This window comes from Tamandua tetradactyla, chromosome 6 (genome assembly GCF_023851605.1).
Source record: "Tamandua tetradactyla isolate mTamTet1 chromosome 6, mTamTet1.pri, whole genome shotgun sequence".
Classification (NCBI taxonomy): Eukaryota; Metazoa; Chordata; class Mammalia; order Pilosa; family Myrmecophagidae; genus Tamandua; species Tamandua tetradactyla.
In genome coordinates, this window is record NC_135332.1 from 169084062 (window position 1) to 169103485 (window position 19424).

The window sequence follows — 19424 nt, forward strand, 5'->3', positions numbered from 1 at the left end:
AAGAAAGAATGGCCTAACGAAAAAGTGCTAGAAAGCTCTTTTGTAGGTGGCAGGACTCTTCCAGCCAATCCTCACCAGGGAACAGCAGTAGTTATGGGAAGATGGCGGTGGACAGAGCAGTGAGTGCCTTTTACTTTGGGAAAGCCAGAGATGAACATTGGAAGTGAAAGGAAGGTACAGGCCATTACTTTCTCCCTTTGCTCTGGCAACGGTGAGATCACCCATATACAATCAACTTGGGTTCATCCTTTTTTAAGTCCTTGTGGTTTTTATGCCCCTATATAAGAAAATCAAATGCAAGTTCATAAAGTAGAAGAATCCCTATGATGAGCAAATGGGAGAGAACAAGCTACAGCCACTCTGTAACAGGCTTATGTGGTTTTCTATCTGATGCAAATGACCCTAGAGACAAAAGAGTAAGATCAAAATCATGTAATTCTTTTGGCTGAACATATCACTGTTTCCTGTTAAAAGTAGCCATTCAAAAAGATACAGGACAAGATCTATTGCTCACATTAGCATAAAGAAAAACAAGGTGTCCTGAAAGCAGGGGTGGAGTCACTGCTCCGCTTACCTGCAGACACTTGACTTTCTGGACATGGTGGTGCTGGGGGAAGATGGTGGCGTCTGATAAGACCAACTATAATCAGAACCTTTCAAGTCCAAAATTACCTAGGGAGACAGAGAGTCAACTGGTCAACTGAGTGCCACCGAGGTAGAGAATATATTTTTCACCTGCTTCAGGAAAACATTATCTGTCAAATCGTAACACCTACCAAAAAATCAACATTCTGCTACAGTATTGGGGGTGAGAGCTAAAGAAAAAAAACGTTGTTAGTTTTCTTTTTTTTAATTAAAGAACTGCACAACCAACCCATCAATGTCATAATCCTTTGTCTGAGACAAGCAAACATATCATCAATGGGGAGAAGGAAAAGGAAAACCATGAAATAGTCAAAAAGAGAGAGAGAGAGTGAGAGAGATTTACAGTATAATTTAGAAGAGTCAAAAATTAGCTTTATGCTCAATGCTAGAATTTATAGGATTTTTGTCTGATTGCAAAGGCAATAATGGTTTCAGGATTTGTTGATCTTGCATTTTAACCACTCAGTAGTAAATGGCCACTTGTAGCCATCTAGTCTTGAGGACTAGAAAACTTGAAAGTCTGACAGAATCAAGGGCTAACCAATTTTTTTCACAATTATTCACGGAATATTCTATGTCTGTCTCTTTTGCTTGACAAAGAGCTATGTGAGTATAAGGTCCACCTTTTATTCCCCAAACATGTGCTTGATAATGGGTGCATGATGCTGTGGTCGAATGAAAGAAATTTCACAGAATGGAAAATGTGAGCTCCCAGACTGGTCTTCTGAGTAAGCTCTCCAAGGAGGCAATAACAACTTAGACGCAGGGCAGAGCCAGCAACCTGTCATTAGATGCTCCCCAAACACATCTCTTTCCACTTGACATAGTGATAATGCCACATGAACCAAATGAACAAGGCATAAAAAAGTCATCTTTCTCAAAAATCTAGAGAGCTCCCCATGCATTACTTAATTGGAATGGAAAAATTCAGGGGAAGTGTTTGAAAGTGACAATGAAAACACACCTGCTGTTCAGTTCCTATGACAGCTTATTCCCAGAGAATAGTTAAGAGCATGGACTCTGGAATTCGACCACTTGGTTCAAATCCCAGTTCTACCACTTACTAGGCTGGGTAAGCCTGGTTGAGTAACCAAACTTGTCAGCATCTCAGTGTCCTCGTTTATAAAATGGGGATGAATGAGGATGAACTGAGAACTTAGAACAGTACCCAGCACATGGTAGATACCACGTAACATTAGCTATTGTGGTTGCTGTGTATGGAGGTTTGAAGGATGTGGTAAGATAAGATATCATTTAAGTGTGAGAATGCCACAAGGAACCCTCAGGGCCTTGAAACTCAATCCCCTTGACTTGCTCCCCACCCGGCTCCTACCTGCTCACTTGATGAGGGCAGTTTGTGGGGGTCCATGGTCAGGCTTTTCAGATCTTCTGATATGGTCTGAAGGTGTGTGATTTCCCCAAGCATTGAGATTTCTTCTTCCTGAGGGAAAGGAATTCATAACAAGGTGGCCCCATTAGTGATTCGTTCCATCATCTTAGACCTTCTATTTTCACTAGCACTCAGGTTATTGGAGAACACGTAACTTTTCAGTAAAGGCACTGGGTCTGGTGTATCGTTGCCGAAGGTACTGCAAACTCCTCTTTTGGGGAACCATAAGGAAGAGAAATTTGCCATATCCTGGAGTGACCTGGGTTCCTGGGACAGTTGTGAGCCCATCAAAGCAAACATGTGTGCCTTCCTCTCCTCCTGGGGGCAGGGGGTGGGGGGTGTTGGGCCTGCTCTCAGCGTCTCACTGTGTATTCTTAGAGTTTCTGCAGCACAGCACCCTTCCACTTGGCTTCAGTGGATGCTGCACTTTGGAGAGTTTTTGGTGCAGATCTAACGGCAGATTTTTGTGACAGCACAAAAATGTGTTCCATAGTAGTTAACCGTTCCCTTCTTTTTTATTTTCTGCACCAACCTAATACATGGTAGGTGAGAAGGGAGTAAGGGACAATGGGAGAAATATTCAATCGATTGTACCAAGGTGCCCTGCAGGGACTACAGGCCCAGCAAGGACAATCTGCAGGTGGCCTCTATTCTCAGGGGAACAACTCCACATTTGGGCATTGTGCTACTGTGGGAAGTATTGTTGTGCCTTCTGATCAGCTTAAAGAAGGCCTATAGCATAGTTCTCAGTTACGGCATGCAAATGACTGACTTCCACATAAGTCTGAATTGAGTTGGTGAGGCTCTTGCCATATGAATCGCGTGGTCCCTCCCTGGGGCTGTGCTTGGCCTGAGGGTCGCAGGGTTGCCTGGCCGGCTTGTGAAAGCCCAGATGGCTGGATCCCTGCATCAGAGATTCAGATTCAGGTGGTCTAGGGCAGGGCCAATATGCGCATGCCTGGCCAGCTCTCAGGTGAGGCTGAGGCAGCTGGCCTGGGGACCAGACCTTGGGAATCACCCTGCCAGGCCTTCTAGACTTGGGGAGAAAAAGTGAGTGAATAGCCAATGTTAAGAACTGTGAGCAAGGGTAGGCCATGCTCTCCTCACCAGTGCGGGATCACTGGTCTACAGAAATGAGTCCGTATTATGACTCAGACACACAGCAGCGTCTAAATGGTGGATGGATAAGTGACAAAGGAAAGCCTCCTCTGGACTGTCAGCTGAAGACTTCTGGAGCTTTCCACCAACTTACGATCACTGGCCGCAGCATGGAAACGAAGGTGCAGAACCGTCCGCGCTCTTCAATCAAAGCCTTGCGCACCGCCTGCTTCTCTGTCTCTTCCAACAAGAGATACTTATCGTTGACATCTTGGAGGGCGCTGTCCAACTGAGGCTGGATATCCCCTCTCCCTGCAAGTGAAACAAAGCCCCATGTGTGGCTTGCTGAAACACCAGCTTTTGGAACTAGTGCCCCTCCCTGGGGTCCTTGTGGAGTCGAAACTACAGTTTTCCAGGTCTTAAAAAAGAAGAAAAAGTTTACTTATACCCAAAAAGGATTTAAGGTGGCTGTTTTTCTAGAACCAGCTATTTCCAATTTCCAACACCAAAGGGCACATTTATCCTGGTTTATTTATGACAAGGAACACTTCCTGGGGTGCCTCCTCATGACTTGCTACCTCTTGATATCAACCCCACAGAGCCTCCTGCCAACAAAACCCCGGGGGGCATGGCAGCCAGACAGTATATTCTTTCCTTTTAGAACATCCTAAAGAGGCCAAGGGATGGGTAGACAAGGTAAGGGCCTGTGGATGTTTCCAAAAGTAGGTACAAGCTGGCTTTGTTGGGTCAGCCTCAATCAAAGAGTCTCTGTTTGAGCAGAAGTTGCTGTCCCTGAAGACAAAAGTGGCAAGCGTCAGCTCTCCTGGCTCTGGGACCTCTGGGTATCCCAGAGGAGTTTCCTGAATGCTCTTCCTGTAACACAAACCCAGCAATAAAAAGACCTAACAGTCAGGTCTGGGCTGGTGAAGAACAAGATGGAGCCTGTGCTGGCCTGGCCCGGCCCGTATTCAGTAACTGCCCACCCTGTCCACAGAGCCTGGTTAAGAAGAAGCAACCACTACTGCAGTTTAAAATGCAGCGTTCATCTTTAATCGATTCCAGAACATGGTTGGCAAACTGTGCTTGCAAATAAAGTTTTACTAGAACACAGCACGCCCATCCATTTATGTATGGTCTCTGTTTTTCCTGCAACTGAGCTGAGTAGCTGTGACAGAGACAGAAAGGCCTCAAAACTGAGTGTGTTTTCAGTTGGGCCCTGCATAAAAAGGCTTGCTGCTGCACCACAAGATAAATATGGGCAAACAGACCAAAGGCCTGTGTCATCAGAGGGAGCGGCCAGCCCAAGCCTCATCTGTGGATGGGAATAACAGGTGACCACATGGAGACCGGCCCACACTGGCCCTCCCACTGCAGGCTCGTCACTGGACACCAGAACCAAAGAGAGGATTTCTAAACTCCCTGAGGGTAGGGATTTGGTCTTTCTCAGCCCAGGCCCCCGTACAATGCTGTGTGTATGTAGCATGTGCTCAAAGGATGTCTGTCTGATAGTTTTAAATAGAGAATGTTCAAGCTGGAAGTGGCCTCAGGGATTATCCAGACCAAGCCACTTGTGTCTCAGAGGCAGATGAGGTCTCAAGAAGTTGAGGGACTTGCCCAGTCACATAGGAAAAGGTATGGAAGCAGGAGAGACCCCACAGGGTCTGATTTCCCTCCAGTACTGAACTCATTCTCCTCTGCCACACCGCCTCAAGCCAATGAATGGGTGTCACCACACCTCGTGGGCCTGGCCAGTTACCACCTGCCTCTCTAAGAATGATATCAAGGACATTAAATGCAGGGCACTATTTGGTCCAAAGAAGGAAAGGTTCAGGGAAAATGGATTTGAACGTAGGAATTTAGACCACATGTTCTCTCAGAAGCAGCTGAGAAAGCTTAATGGGGAACAAGAGGTGTTCAAACTTCAAAAACATCCAAGAGAAAAGGTTGTTGGAGTTTAGTAAGGAAAAGTCACTGCTTGGGCAGGGATTAGGTTCTAAATTAGCACATAAAGGGAAAATTATGGGTGGTCAAAGATCAACCGTGAAAATCCCTTAGATGCCCAGAAAAGCACAGTATATAAAATTGTGTGTATGTGTATGTATAATTCTCAATAGCCAAATGAGTTCAACAGTATACACTATTTAATTCTGTGGAGAGATTTTATTCAACAATTACATAATTTAAGAAATTTGCTGCATATTTTTAAGGTTTCCCACTCACTGGTTCCTCCATTTAGTCATCATCTACCCCTTGGGATCATTCCATTGTTTCCTCTCGTTTCTCCATCATTTCTTCAATGTCTTCTCAAGGATACAGGCAGAGGCTTGCCCATACATTAACCTGCACATCTGAACCACAGGTAGCACACTTGTTTTTTTACATGAAGCTTGTACATTTGTTCTCCCACCCTCTGCACTCTGGAGGACACCCCAGCCTGCAGCTCACGCGGGCATCGCCAGGGCTATTAAAACCGGGAGTTCCCCTTGGGCTCTGTTTTAAAATGCAGTTTCATGCAGCTGAACCCACATGTGCTGTGGGGACACATGATGCAAGCTCAGTGGTAGTGAAGCTCTGGAATGCTCTAACTGCCCCCTCTGTCTACTCAACTTGCAAACCTGCCTGGCTAATCGTGGGCCTTGCTGGGTGGGAACACGGGGCTCCCAGCTGGCCAGCGGCCACCTCCTCCATGCTGTCTTCGTTCACAAAACATGGCAGTCTGCTAACCAACTTTAGTGCTCCTAACTTTGGGGGAGTGGGGACAGTCGATTAAAACACATAATGCTTGACAAACCCTGCCTGGATGGGCTTTGACTACAGCAGCAATTATCTTTTATTAAAGCCTGTATTATAAGAAATTGGAAAAAAGGGCATTTTCACTTTCTTTCACAAGTTGTAAGGTGCATGTCTATCTGTAATTAATAACATCGACTTTTCAAAATGTTATCTCCATGGAAAAACAGAGTATAGAACCACGTGTTACCTAATTGGGTAAATACAAGTGTTAATTATTCCATGGGCATAGCAAAGTTATTTAAATATGTATTATGTTATAATTAGAGGGCTTGCAAATTGTATTCTAAAATAAACAGAATCTGTTAAAATTGCTATAATTATAGTGATAGTGAGTACATTTCCATTCAGGATATATCATAACCTAAAAACCAGAATATTTATTCCTTAAATTCACTAGCACAGCATATAATTATATTTATTAAAAAAAACAACTGTGGTAGAAATTATTCCCTGTCCCTGGGAGGGAAGCTCTCCTTAAATTCTCTCGCGCCAGATTAGGCCTCTCTTACACTAAAATACAGTCAGGTTTTTAGGTCCACGAATTCAGAGTTTCCTGGCGCGGATTTAATATACAAAAGCTCGTCCATTTCACCCCCACTGGGAGTGTCACCGTGAGGCCTCGCTGAGCCCCAAGCTCAAGGTGAACCATCCTTCCTCCCTCCGGGACCTGACTCCGTGCTGTGTCTCACATCAGTCACCCCTGCCCTTGGCCAGCCTTGCAATCTGTCGCCCAGACAGCCGCAAGTGCCCCCTAACGTGTCACCCTGATTCCACTCGAACTGGCACTCACAGAACAGCCCTGAGTTACCTTCGGAATGCAAATGTTATCTTGTCGGCCCTTTCAATAGCTCCCACCGCTTGCAAGAAAGGCCTCTGGGAGGCACGCATGGGTCATGGGTCACCTGTCACCTCGAAGTCTCAGTGTCCTGGGGCCAAGCGCTCCTCCTCCCTCCCTCTACCGCCCAGGCTCCTGCCACTCCTCCATGGTCCATCCCACCTTCACAGATGCCCCCTTCTCCCTACTGCCTAACGCCTGTCCATCCTGCAGGTCTCGGTTGATTCCGGTTCCTTCTTAAATTCTCTTTGACCAGACCAGGAGACTCTCACTTGATCTAAGAAGTTCCTTATATTTATCCTTCACAGCATGCATCTTGGCTTGAATTTCATTTTTATTTTTCTAGTTGCTTGATAGACACCGGTCTTTCCTATGGGGGGAGGGGGGTAAACCCTGCAAGGGCAGAAAACAGGAAGGTTTTTGCTCAGTGCTGAATCATCTCACCCAGTGCCTCTGCCTGGAAGATAAAGGTACTCAAATATTTGGGGAACGAATGAAGCCTTGATAGAATACCTTGACTCCCAGTTTGTTCACTAGTCTCCACCAGCATGCCCTTAAATGGCCTAACGCTGCAGAACTGGCAAATCCCAGGACTGCCACGCAGCCAAAAGAAGGGAGGGAGAATCTAGATGGGCTTTCCAGACAAAATTCCTCAACAAAGAGACTTTCTGGCCTCCTCTGTAAACTCTTCGTCATCCCCAGTCTAGAGATTTTTTTTTCCACTGCCAGTTTGCAAGTCTTGCTTCTATTCATGCTGGGGAGTTGTGATAAAAACCAGCCAGCAACCCCCTTGCTCCCCCAGGGGAAACCATATGATCATTCTCTAAAGAAAATGCTCCTGGAGCAAAGCACTAACAGCAGCCCCCTGTCCTGGGTCAAAGCAGCAGTCCCAGAGGAGGAAGGAGTCCTTTCTTTCTTGGTTTCTTTCTTTTTTTAATTAAGTAGGAATGAAATAAAGATCTGTATCAATTTCCTAGCATTTACACTTTATTTTCCTGAAGCTTCACATAATTGCTCAAGGCAAGGAATTAATGTTTCTACAAATGGGGAAACTGAGTCTCAGGGAGATAAAATCGCTTGGAGGAGATCACTGAGCTAGCAGAGAGGCACTGCTGGAGGCCTACCCCCGGTCTTTTGCACTCGGCAGCCTGTGTTCCTGGTACATCACGCTCACGCGAAGCACAAATCCTGGGCACCAGAACTAAAGATTCTAAGTCTTAACAGCCCAATTAAAAAGACAGAGAGTGAGACTGGCATTATCTGAAACCTCCCAGCCTCTTTTTACTCGCTCTGCAGCCCACATGCTGAGCCTGCTGGCTGGTCTCACTGTCAGGGCTTTCCAACCGGCAAAACAAACCCAGGACACACCGCGCCAGGCCGGCGGTCGGGAGTTAGCAAGACACCCAAAGTCATTTCTCTCTGTGAGATGGACATATGGGGAAGCCATCAGGGTCCCGCAAGATGACTTCCATCTGCTCTTGACACACACCAAAATGCCGTATTTCATTCTGAGAGGCCATTTTCTCACCTCACAAAGCAGGATGAGCCCTACAAATCAACGCTGTGTCATAGTTAACAGGCCCTTGTTTTCCCCCCTCTTTTTTAGTGTCGGTAAAACAATGGCACATCTTATAACTGAGGGCTTCCCAGAGTGATTGAAACATGAGCTATAAACACACAATGGTCATGCACTGCTGGAGATCAAAAATTCCCTTTTGCCACCAAAAGAGTAGAGGATGCTACGTTTATTATCCTTATATAAATCTTCTACTTTTAATACCCTAAAGCTGTTTGATTGATTCCCAAATTGATGGGTATATATATATCTATACAGTGTCTGACTCAAATAAGAACACTTGATTCTGATCCTTTTTGTGAAGGAAGAAGATTTGTGAAGAAAGAGTAGAAGAGCCTGTCAGAATTTGTAGTCCTATGAGGTCTCCGTTTTTAGCACTAACATAAGAATAATGATGGATCTTTCTAGAAAAAAACACCAAAATCAAAAGAAGGACAATACGCTTAAAAATTTTCAAATGCATTCAACTTCTGATATTCTCTCAACAAGCCGTACCTCAGTTTCCCCTCACCAGAAAGAGGTAACTAAAGCCTAGCTCTGTACACAGCGACCACGCGCGCTGTGTCCCAGGGCTCCAGCAGCAGCCATGGCTCTCGGCTGTCCCAACACTGAGCACTTCAGCTGGGGTCCTACACAGGTTAGGGAGGGTTGTTTACAAAGGGAGTTTTCAGTTTGAGATCCTCTTTGATGCAAGGAAATGCACGAACTCACATAATCCTCTTAGGAAAGGTGGGATTTCCTTATCAAGGGTCATTTGGTCCTTCCTTGAGCCATCAGCTGTACATCTGATTAAGGGTAAGAAAAGACAGCTCAGAGAACACCCGGGGCCGACCTGTGGCTCGTCACGGGCAGCAGGCAGCACCTCAGATTCTTTAGCAACTAACAAGGCATGTCCCCCTCTGCGGCTAAGGCACGCTCTGCCGTCTACCACCCCTTTGCCTAATCAGAACCCTGAGCCACCTTCGGCTCCTCTTCTGTGCACGTACGTTCTCCATTTCCCCATCTCCATCCCCACGGCCACTTCCCTGAGCCCGGCCACGGAAACCACAGCCACCTGCTAACAGGATCTCCAGCCGGGCCCTCTACTCCACCCTTTCATAATGCCACAGCAGGATTTCTAGAAGACAAGAAGCCTCCATGGGCTGCAGCATGGTCCTGAGGGTCTAGTCATTAACGTGGTCAAGGATGCCCGGATCCGCCCTGTTCTAGTTTGCTAGCTGCCGGCATGCAACACACCAGAGACGGATTGGCTTTTAATAAAAGGGGATTTATTTTGTTGGTTCTTCAGAGGAAAGGCAGCTAACTTTCCACTGAGGTTCTTTCTTACGTGGAAGGCACAAGATGGTCTCTGCTGGTCTTCTCTCCAGGCCCCTGGGTTCCAACAACTTTCCCCGGGGTGACTTCCTTCTGCATCTCCAAAGGCCTGGGCTGAGCTGCTAGTGCTGAGATGAGGTGTGCTGAGCTGCTTAGCAGTGCTACATTGCAATCTCCCATTTAAGCACCAGCCAATTAAGTCAAACGTCACTCATTGCAGCAGACACGCCTCCTAGCTGACTGCAGATGTAATTGGCAACAGATGAGGTTCACGCACCATTGGCTTATGTCTGCAGCAACAAGACTAGGTATGCTCACCTGGCCAAGTTGACAACTCAATCTAACTAACACACGCCCCCTCCTCACTTCTCCAAGCTGGCCGCTCCCCGACCCTGCGCCCGAGGACAGCCGGGAAAGCCCTTGGCACCCAGGCAAGGGCTTGCACTACGCCATGCTCTGCCATCTTCCCTCCGCACAGGAAGGACATGCTTCTCCCTAGTGACCCCTGCTTCTGGTTAGGGCGGGCATCCTTCCAGAGCATCCAACACCTTCCTGATGAAAGAAATCATCAGACTGTTGCAGTAACTGCCTATGGTCTGCAGTCATCCTCAAATGCACAGGGGAGAGCCCTGTCAGGATCATCCGTTGCCGTATCTCCAGCATCTAACACATGATTGGACATTGAGCAGGCACCAGTCATTAAATGAATAAAACAAATGAACCACAATTCCAGCTTCCAGCCTCTGCAACGCTGTTCCTCCTCCTGGAATTCACACCACCCTTCTCCCCACCCTAACCCCTTCTCTACAAACTCTCCAGTCTTCGAGAGTCTGCGTGAGCATTATCTTCTCTTGAAAACCCCCGACTCCCCCAAGGAAACCCCGGGCTCCTCCTCCTTAGTACACCCACAGCATTTCCCTCGCATTGTGGCTGTTTCTGAGAGGTCTGCATGCCTCTGCCCTCCTGTGGCCAGCTTGGTGGAGATGAGTTCTCTATCCCTGGTAGGCTATAGAGTCTGACAGAGGAGGCACTGTTCACCTAGTCCTTGAATGGATAAACCAATGAATGAATGAATGAATGAATGAGGGCTTGCTTGCTTTGCTGGGCTCGCCTGTGGTCATCAAAGGGGAATGTTTACGGATGAAGGAGATGGTGCCAGATGTCAATCAATGAACCCCCTGAAAAACGTGAACCAGTTATGGGTTGCAACTCAAAAGGGGCTGCAACTACCACCTGCCCCTACCACTCCACTTTGCCCTGCATGCTTCCTTTAGCATGCTGCTCTAGGGAGATAAAAAACCCATATTGTGCATGGATTCCATATTACAAATGGGTTGCCCTTTTAATTTTATGCTATTTTGTATTTGGTCAAAACTAACGTTGAAAAAAGCCCTCAGCTCCGCCTCTGTCTCCATGCTGCAGATAACTCTCCCTTGGCATCTGAAGGCAGCCCCAGGGAAGCCAGGTGCACCGCACCTTGACAACAGTCTCCTTGTGCATGAGGATACCTTGGGGCAATTGTTTAGCTCTCACGGCCAGCCATTCCCAACCAGGGTCAAGGCCAACTCACCCCCGAGCTGTGCCAGGCAGGATGAGGTGATGCTGGAGGCCAGCGCTGCAAAGGGAGAGAGCTTGAAGCTCCGGGCCTCCGGTGGCTCATTTTGGTTTGTTTTTACCTAGAATCCTTACTTGTGAAATAACAGCTCAGGAATGCCCCAGCCTCTGAGGACTACCTGTTTTTACCTGAAATGCAACAATCCTTTGCAGGAGCTTATTGGATTACATTCAAATGTCTCTACTGATTTAGATCAGGGGCAGCTTCCTGCATGCCACACTGAGCTAAAGGGCAAACTTCTACCACCCCTGGCTTCCACCCAGGTGGAACGACGCTGGCTGCCGACTTGCTCTCGGGGACTCGGCCCCCTGCCAGCAGCAGCGCAACCTTGCAGGACTGGCGGGCATCCTCCCACCGTCTGCTCCTCCTTCTTCCTCCTTACTCTACTGCTTTAATCTGGTATTTTCCAACGCCAGAGGGCAGAACACGAGTCAGGCTACGGCTCTCTCACACCACGTAATTTCTAAGAAGAAATCCCATCTATCTCACACAAGTTTCCCCATTAAGTAACTTGCACTCCATGTAATTACTCAGTTGTTTCCTGCGTCATTAAATTGTGTGCTCTCCTACAATGCTCTTTGCAATCCTGCAACGAACAGTGACTCAACCACCTTCCCCGACGCATTAAAATCCCCAGCTGCATCTAAATCCCCAGAAAGACAGACAGGTCGTACGCAATCAAACAACTTCTCAAGGCTGATTCAATCATTGGTCTGGATTTAGAGCCAGGCCTGATAGAGAAGGAACTTTTCCAGCGTACATTTGCACAGAACACAGTCAATTGGTGAGGTCAAAAGTGCACGTCCCCATTTGCACAGGTGTGGCCACCAAGCTCCCACAAGGAACTCCCTTCCCACAGGAGTTACCTGCACACGCGGGGAAGAGGGCATGGAACAATGGACTGCCCCATTTCACTCCCTTAAACCGGACTTTAGGATGGACTGTTACAATAGTTCTCACTTTCTAGATAGCCGACATGCACTGGAGAGTGGGGCGGTGGTTGTAGAAAGGATTCACATGGGATTTCGATGCCATGCTGCATTGTTTCCCCGGCTGGGTCTTAAAACCTGGATCGCCAGAAGCAATGCAAGGTGGACACGCCTCAGCCTGTCTGAGCTCCAGGCGCTGCCTGTCCTGTGGGGGCGGCAATTCCGAGGCCTTCTGGAGGCACCCGGTGTTCGGAGGGGCAGGTCCGTGAGCAACGAGGTCAGCTGCAGGGTGAGGTCTCCTGGCGCCCGGCCTTGCTGGGCCTTCTCTACTCAGCTGTGGGCACAACACACACGGGCAGAGGTCACCATCCAGTGCCGGGTAAGAAAGTCGGTGGGATTTTCTAGGTGGGAATTCTCTCCTGGGAAGGGCTCCTGGAACTTTCCCTCTTCGAAATTCGAAGGGGACTGGCTGGAGGGGTCACACCCATGTGGTTTTGACCGCTGAGGCAGGGGCAGCCACAGATGACAGGTTTGGAGAGACATTCTGGGTGGTTCCCGTTGGTTTGGTGGGCGTGGAAGGAAGGCTGGCGTGGCTGGGTGCAGCAGATGCGGCCTGGGACCAGCGAGCTCTGGCTGCCTGGGCTTTTCCCTTCCTTGGCGTGGAATCAAGAAAGGAGGGCGTGGGCGGAAGCTGACTCCAGTTTGGGCTCTCATCGGAGAAGAGGCCCAGGGAGAGAAGACCCGGGCGAGGACAGTGGAAGCAGGTGGGGGTAGGGGCGCTGCTGAGGTGGCCCTGGAGGGGGGCGGCCAGCCTCAAGGCTCCCGCTGGGGCAGCACACACCCCTCCCCCGGGGGTCCCTTTGTGACATCGTCCACCTTCACGGCTGCCCTCCCGGTGCTTCCATCTAAACGGTGGCAGCCGCATCCTCACTCATGCCGTCCCCTCTGCCAGGAGCAGCTCTCTCGCCAATCCCCACTGGCTGAGCCCTGGGCCTCTTTCTCGGGTCCACGTGGGCACCGGCACCCTAATTATCACCACCCCCAGACCCCAAGCTTAGGGACGTTCCTTGCTCTTTGCCCTCTGCACCTCTGCTTCTATCCATCACAGCACTGGGCACATTAGCTTAAATTAATGGATTTGCTTCCACTAGAGAATCTAAGATCCTCAAGGAAGCAGTTATGTCCCTGGCTCTTAATATTTTTGTTGAGTTGTAAACTTCTGCCACCATGGAAGGCTCTAGTTATTGCTTATTCAGGACCTGGAGTTCAAGGCAAATATTTCTAACTGGACCAAAGGATGGACTAGTTTCAAGACTGTGTGTGTGTGTGTGTGTGTGTACATGTGTGGGTGTGTGTGCACACATATAAATTTCTCTCTTGTTAAACCAGAACATTTCAACTTCCATGAAACTTTCGTAAAATACAGATTTCTAGGTTCAAAAATGATTTTAAACTTTTACAAAAAGTTATCAGCACTTCAAACCATGCAGCTGTTCTCGTGTCTTGTGTCTTTCTGTTCTCGCAGGGCTGCCTCCTCCCTTACCAAGATGAGCAGATACTTGGTGTCCTCACGCCCTCCACCTCTACGTCCAAACAAATAACACGTCCTGTTAACCCACCGACTCAGGCCAGGCTCTCGGGGAAGATTCTAAGGGAACTCTAAAGTCCAAGTCAAGGGAATGAGTCCTCAAAAGCCCATGGGTGCTGTGACCTCATTATATTCCACCTAGGAGAGGCAAACAGACAGAAAGCCGATTCGTGGTGCCAGGAGCTGGCAGGAGAGCATGGGAAGTGACTGAGAATGGCTATGGGGTTTCTGCTGGGGTTGATGAGAAGGTTCTGGAATTACACAGTCGTGATGGCTGCACAGCACTGTGAATGCACTATAAGCCAATGAAACGCATACTTCGAAATACATAAAATGGTGAGTTTTGGCTCAATAAAAAGAGAGAGCGAGGGCATCTTACCTTCCTTTCAAAGGTCTACGGAAAATTGTTCCAGCTGTTTCATAAGCACAGCTTTGGGAACGGGGAAGTGTCATCACTTTTAGAGTTGGGAGTGACGAGCCCAACGTCACCCTGAGGAGAAGGAGAGACAGAGCTGTGTCCCCCGCCACCCAGCCGCCTGGCCAAGGAGACCTGTGGGTGTGGGTTTTCTCGTAGGTCAAGATTCCAATTCAAAGCGCTCTTTGGAGCTCCACAGGCCAAAGGCCAGGAGACACTCGGGGCATGCTCAGGCAAGGACACCCAGACAGACCTTCGCAAGACAGAGGGACAGCCACGAGACGCTGAAAGCGACTTTTGAATTGCAGGAGCAGAATCACCCGTAGAATCAGAGCCCACGTTCAGTCAAGGAAAGTAATTCTCAGGATTGAATTTAAAGATCTGATACATTTGAAATGAAACATTTCACAAACTCCACTGAAATAAGAAATACTTTTTTTTTTTTTAAATGAATTATTTGGCTTTGAAAAGAACAATACTGTCTCCTTGGGGAAGGGGAGGTCTGGGGGCAAAATTAAGGGCATTTTGCAAGCTTAATACAAACAAATCTGATTTGGGAATTATTGTGATGATATTTAGTGTAGCTCTACAGGTTTTATTTGTGATATAAATATACACATACATATATGCCCACACATATGTATGTTTAGATACATTTTTTTTCCTGTAGAAAGGAGGGTTAAATCACTGTATTTCTTCTTTCCATGAGTCTAATGATGCTGAATTATGAAGATGCAAAAGCTCTTAGAAAGTTGTGCTGACACTACACACAGCGAAACACCCAAGAAAAAAAATGATTATAACACACACACACAATTTTCTTAAAGTTATAGAAAAGGAAGTAGGCACAGCTGATTGTTCTAAGCTGGGAGGAGAAGTCAGGCGACCAGCACAGGTCTGCACAACCACGGAAACCCACGCAAGGACCCCACGGGACCGGCCACGAGGCGTGTGGGGTGGCAGACTTACCCAGGGCGTCTACTGGGGCAGGGCGCACGGTGCGAAAGTGCAGGAGACACAATCGACACAAAAAGGAAAACAGTAAAGTCAAACTAGTATTCGAGCAGCAGGCTTACCTTTCTTTCATGTCTTAAATAGTCTAAGGAATTTCATATTATGGCAAAGGAGGATTCACTAGAGCTGCACATCCAGGGTCCCATTTCCTGCCTTGCTGATAATATTCTTCACTTCTCATCTAAACAGAAATCTTCTGAGTTAGGAGCCGCCCCCTCTAGAGAATACAGCAGAGAGGTGAAGAACATATATATAACCAGAAGACGCCAATTAAGATGCTTTGACAGCAAAGCCTTTTAAGTATACATTTATTTATGTCTTAAAAAGAATCTAGGGAAACCTAGTAAGAAAAATTAGGGTTGGGTAAAAATGAAAAAAAAAAAAAAAGTAAGTTAACAAAAAGTTTAGTATAATAGCAAATAAACTACTAGTATGGAACTGTACGAGTCTGCTTATTAAGTTTGTAACATTAGTTTTGCAGCCTCTAGGGAAAAATGATTGACTCGACTATTTAGTTGTCAGCTCATGGGTTAACACATTAAAATATTCCAATTCTCTATCTCAAAAAGGAAAAAAAAAATCCCTGATAAACTTGCAGTAGTAAATTCGGGTAAGATTAATAATAATGTAGAAATAAGGCTGCTGACTTAGCAAGGAAGGTGGCATGACAGGTAAACACTGTGACAAGGTTTATCCTACTTCCAGTCCTTCCTTCTGTGACCACAGGGTCACCTCCAGGACCCCCAAAGGCAAATGATCTGACATCAGGATGGGGCTTGAAAGAGGCCACTCAGAGCTTAGGTCCCTCGGGTCGGCCCCACAGAAAGCCCTGGCTTCCTGCTGCCTTCTTCCCCTCTGCCTTGTCCTGGACCAGAGCTTCCCTGAGACAGGGGCCACCTCCCTGGCCCCAGCTCTGTCCACTCTGGTAGCCGCCCCACAAAAACAGCCTCACTCATTCCTAACTGCAACACAGTCCATGCTGTTTTAAAATGATTTTGGGATAAAAACGTAACAAAAAAACCCAAACCATTAAAGTTAGTTTGAATGGAAATATAGAAATACCTTTGGATAACAAATGACAGGTCTACATTTTATAGTAGAATCAAACAAGCAGGATGTGAAAAGTTGATATTTGTGGAATAAGAAGCAAGGGAGATAAGCTGCATACAGTGGTGCCAACCCAGCTTGCTGGACCAGGTCAGGGTACTGCCAACCCAAGCTTGGATGCACAAAGGCTTCTGAAATTTTGCAAAGGGGAATCAGAAGCACTTTTAGGTCAAAGATTAGAGTTTTTGATGAAGGCGTGGCAGGTCACTTGATAATCTCCTGAAAACATATTAAAAAGGAAACGGCTGGCTGGTTGTATAAATCAGATGTAACCTTATCAAGACACACACACAAGGGATCCAAGGCATTCGTCCATCCTAACGTACGGCCATACATTTTGAAGGGACGTAGTAACATTTTTACAGACCAAGGGCCCAGGAACCTCCCACTTGCAGGAGATGAAAGATGCTTTAACCAGATGTTCTAGCAGAAAGGAAAACCTCAGCTCACCAAAGTAACTGGAGGCCTCAAATAATCACATTTCCTCCAGCCCTTAACTTGAAGTGTTTTCAGTCCACCCACAGACTGAGTGCCTTGTAAGAGAGTACTCCATAACAAGAATCCACTCAGAGTGATGATTCTGGGACTTTCTAGAAGGCTATAGTTAACCCTAGAAATATATAAATGATCAAAAAGTGTACTCATATATTTTAGAGCAATTCTTTCACAAAAGAAAGAAATAAAAACCGTTTTCTGGTTGTGCCTCGGAGTAACTGCGAAAATCATCCAGAACACCCCAAGCTACTGATGTGACTTGGCTTGCAGAACTAAGGACGCCAACTGGGCTACCACGCCTCCCGAGGGCCTGGTGTGGGGGATCACCAGCTGTGGGTGGGGGGAACGGACGCTCCTGGAGGCAGGGACCACAGCCTGCACTCTCTCAGCCTTCAGGCCCAGGCGCCCCAAGAAATCTCACAACGAAACACCAATTACTGCCGAAGCATCTATTCATGCTACAGCGTGTGGGTCCTGAGTTCTTCTGTCTGGTGCCTCAGTGGGGAGCTCGTTCTCCTCTGTAAGCAGCCAAGCCAGTGCTGGGTGAGCCTAATTGTCAGAAACTTCCTTTAAAGTCGCACTGTAACCAACCTCCCAGACGCCACCCGTTGGCCCAAATGCTGCTAATTGGGCAATGCCAGGGACCTGAGTGACTGATGAGGACCGTTTCAGCCTCCTTGCAGAATTCAGATAAAAGGATTATCACTGCAGCCAAGAACTTAAGACCTCTGCAAAGAGAACCATGGCAAAGCTAAGGGAAAATCATTTTTTCTCATGGCGTCTTCTTCGCCTAACTCCCAAACCTTTTCCAAGCTGTAAGCATCCTCCCTCGACCACCTCTCCAAGCCCCTTTCTCCTCCTACCCCGGAGCTGCCAAGCCCCTCAATCAGCCGGAGTGTTTCTGCCAGGCTGCTCTTCCACTGGGCTTCAGTGCTGATAGAATACGATAGTCATTTCATTTATAAGCATTTACTTCTGGATCCACTAAAATGGTACTGGCCTCAAACTAGCTCCCAGGTGCCCGAGTTAGAGAGAATGTAAACTGGAGGAGCCCCAGACGAAAAAAAAAACATATCCAAAAGAAACTATCAGGACTAACACTGACAGGAAATCTGATAGTGGGTGAAAATTCTGCTACTTTTATCTTGAAGTCATTCTATAGTTTCTATAAGTGCTAGGGGAACGCTTTTTGGGAAATGTCAAAACGTAACACACTTTGCCCTGCCCTCCTCTCTACCCCTAGCCCCCGCCTCTCTCCTAATGGCTCTTCAGTTCCACATGAGAACTGCTTGTCTAGGTAAGAAGAAAAGGGAAATGTGATTTTGAGGATTTATACCTAAGGGGCCACTGTTTCAAATCTTGGAGGATAGAAGAGTGCCGAGCTCCTTCCACCACTCTGGAAAACTCCATTTTACTAGGTGGGATGCCACGGAATCGGAAACTTGGTATCAAGAATAATAATCTGGAAGTTGACGTCATCTTCCCATGCTTAACAGGCGTTCCCCGCATTTTAGGTTTTAGTAAAACCTTATGAATGTTTGCACAATGAATGCAGCCAAATTTTTCTCTTCAAACTCAGCCCCTGCCAGCAAAGCCAAGGTGGGTCACAGCTTGGACAATTAAATGGCTTGTGAATGATGATGGGGTGGGGGTTGGCTGGAGGAAGGGCGTGTCCCCGGTCTGTTTGTCCCCCTTGTCAATACTGAGCCCCGCTCAGGAAGGGCCCTAAAAAATCCCCTCAGCAATGACTCCCGCTCCCTCAGCAACCATTTCTAAGTGTCTTACAAGACTTAATAAAGGGTTTTGGAGATTAGAGGCTGTGAAAGATGGAGGAGAAAATGACATAATTTCTGTAATAATTACTAGAGAACATCTGCATAGAGGCTTTTGAGCATTATTACAAGGCTTCCAAGAAATTTATAGGTTTAATCACGCTCACAATAGGCACGGAAACTGTCAAATTTTGGAGACAAAGGGGAGGGGAGGGGACAAGTCAAACACAGTTTTGCAAGGGCCTCAAATTAATACATATTCTGCACTTTGAGAACTTTAATTCAGATAGATTCTACACTCTCCCATCTGCTGTCTGGGCCGCAAATAAGAAGGCGACGAGCTGGACACCTTCAGTGTCACAGGCAGGTCGAGCACATTCCTGTTCTCAAAGTTACAATACCAACAGAACTTTAAGAGTTACCTTTTTTTGCTTTCTTCTGCAGTTTCAATGTATCCGAGGACTTCTTTTTTATCTCTTGGCGAGCTTTTTTATATTCTAAGAGAAAGGAGAGTATTGAATAATTTTACCACTTTGCTCCACCGAAAACATTTTAAGAGCGGGCATTAACTTCACCCCGGAAAGCATAAGCCATGACACAGCCATGATAGGATAAAAATCTCACGATGACATTTTACAGGAGAGGGGCTGTTAATACAAAGAAAAGAAAAGGAAATAAAACCCCATAAAATGTTCTTTCCTTATAAAATTCACCAATACCAGCTCAGAGGAAGGGCATCGTTTGGGGATATTTAAAGATGAAAAAGTCACAATTCTCAGCTCAAGTATTAGGAAAGACGTCAGAATCGCAGGTTCTCCCCAGGCCACCTCATGGCACT

The 19424-nt window shown here is 47.0% G+C and overlaps 1 protein-coding gene across 11 annotated transcripts in view; it reads right to left on the reverse strand.

Moving 5' to 3' along the window:
* Positions 1 to 19424, reverse strand: part of MTSS1 (MTSS I-BAR domain containing 1) — a 158175-nt gene that overhangs the window by 13711 nt on the left and 125040 nt on the right. For 4 of the 11 annotated variants that reach the window (XM_077167608.1, XM_077167613.1, XM_077167607.1 and 1 more), the window contains 5 exons: positions 19009 to 19083; positions 15168 to 15176; positions 3288 to 3445; positions 1979 to 2086; positions 575 to 672 (listed from right to left, as the gene is read on the reverse strand). In XM_077167608.1, coding sequence (XP_077023723.1) covers positions 575 to 672; positions 1979 to 2086; positions 3288 to 3445; positions 15168 to 15176; positions 19009 to 19083 — 448 coding nt within the window. The other 7 variants (XM_077167615.1, XM_077167612.1, XM_077167609.1 and 4 more) reach the window with 4 other exon arrangements.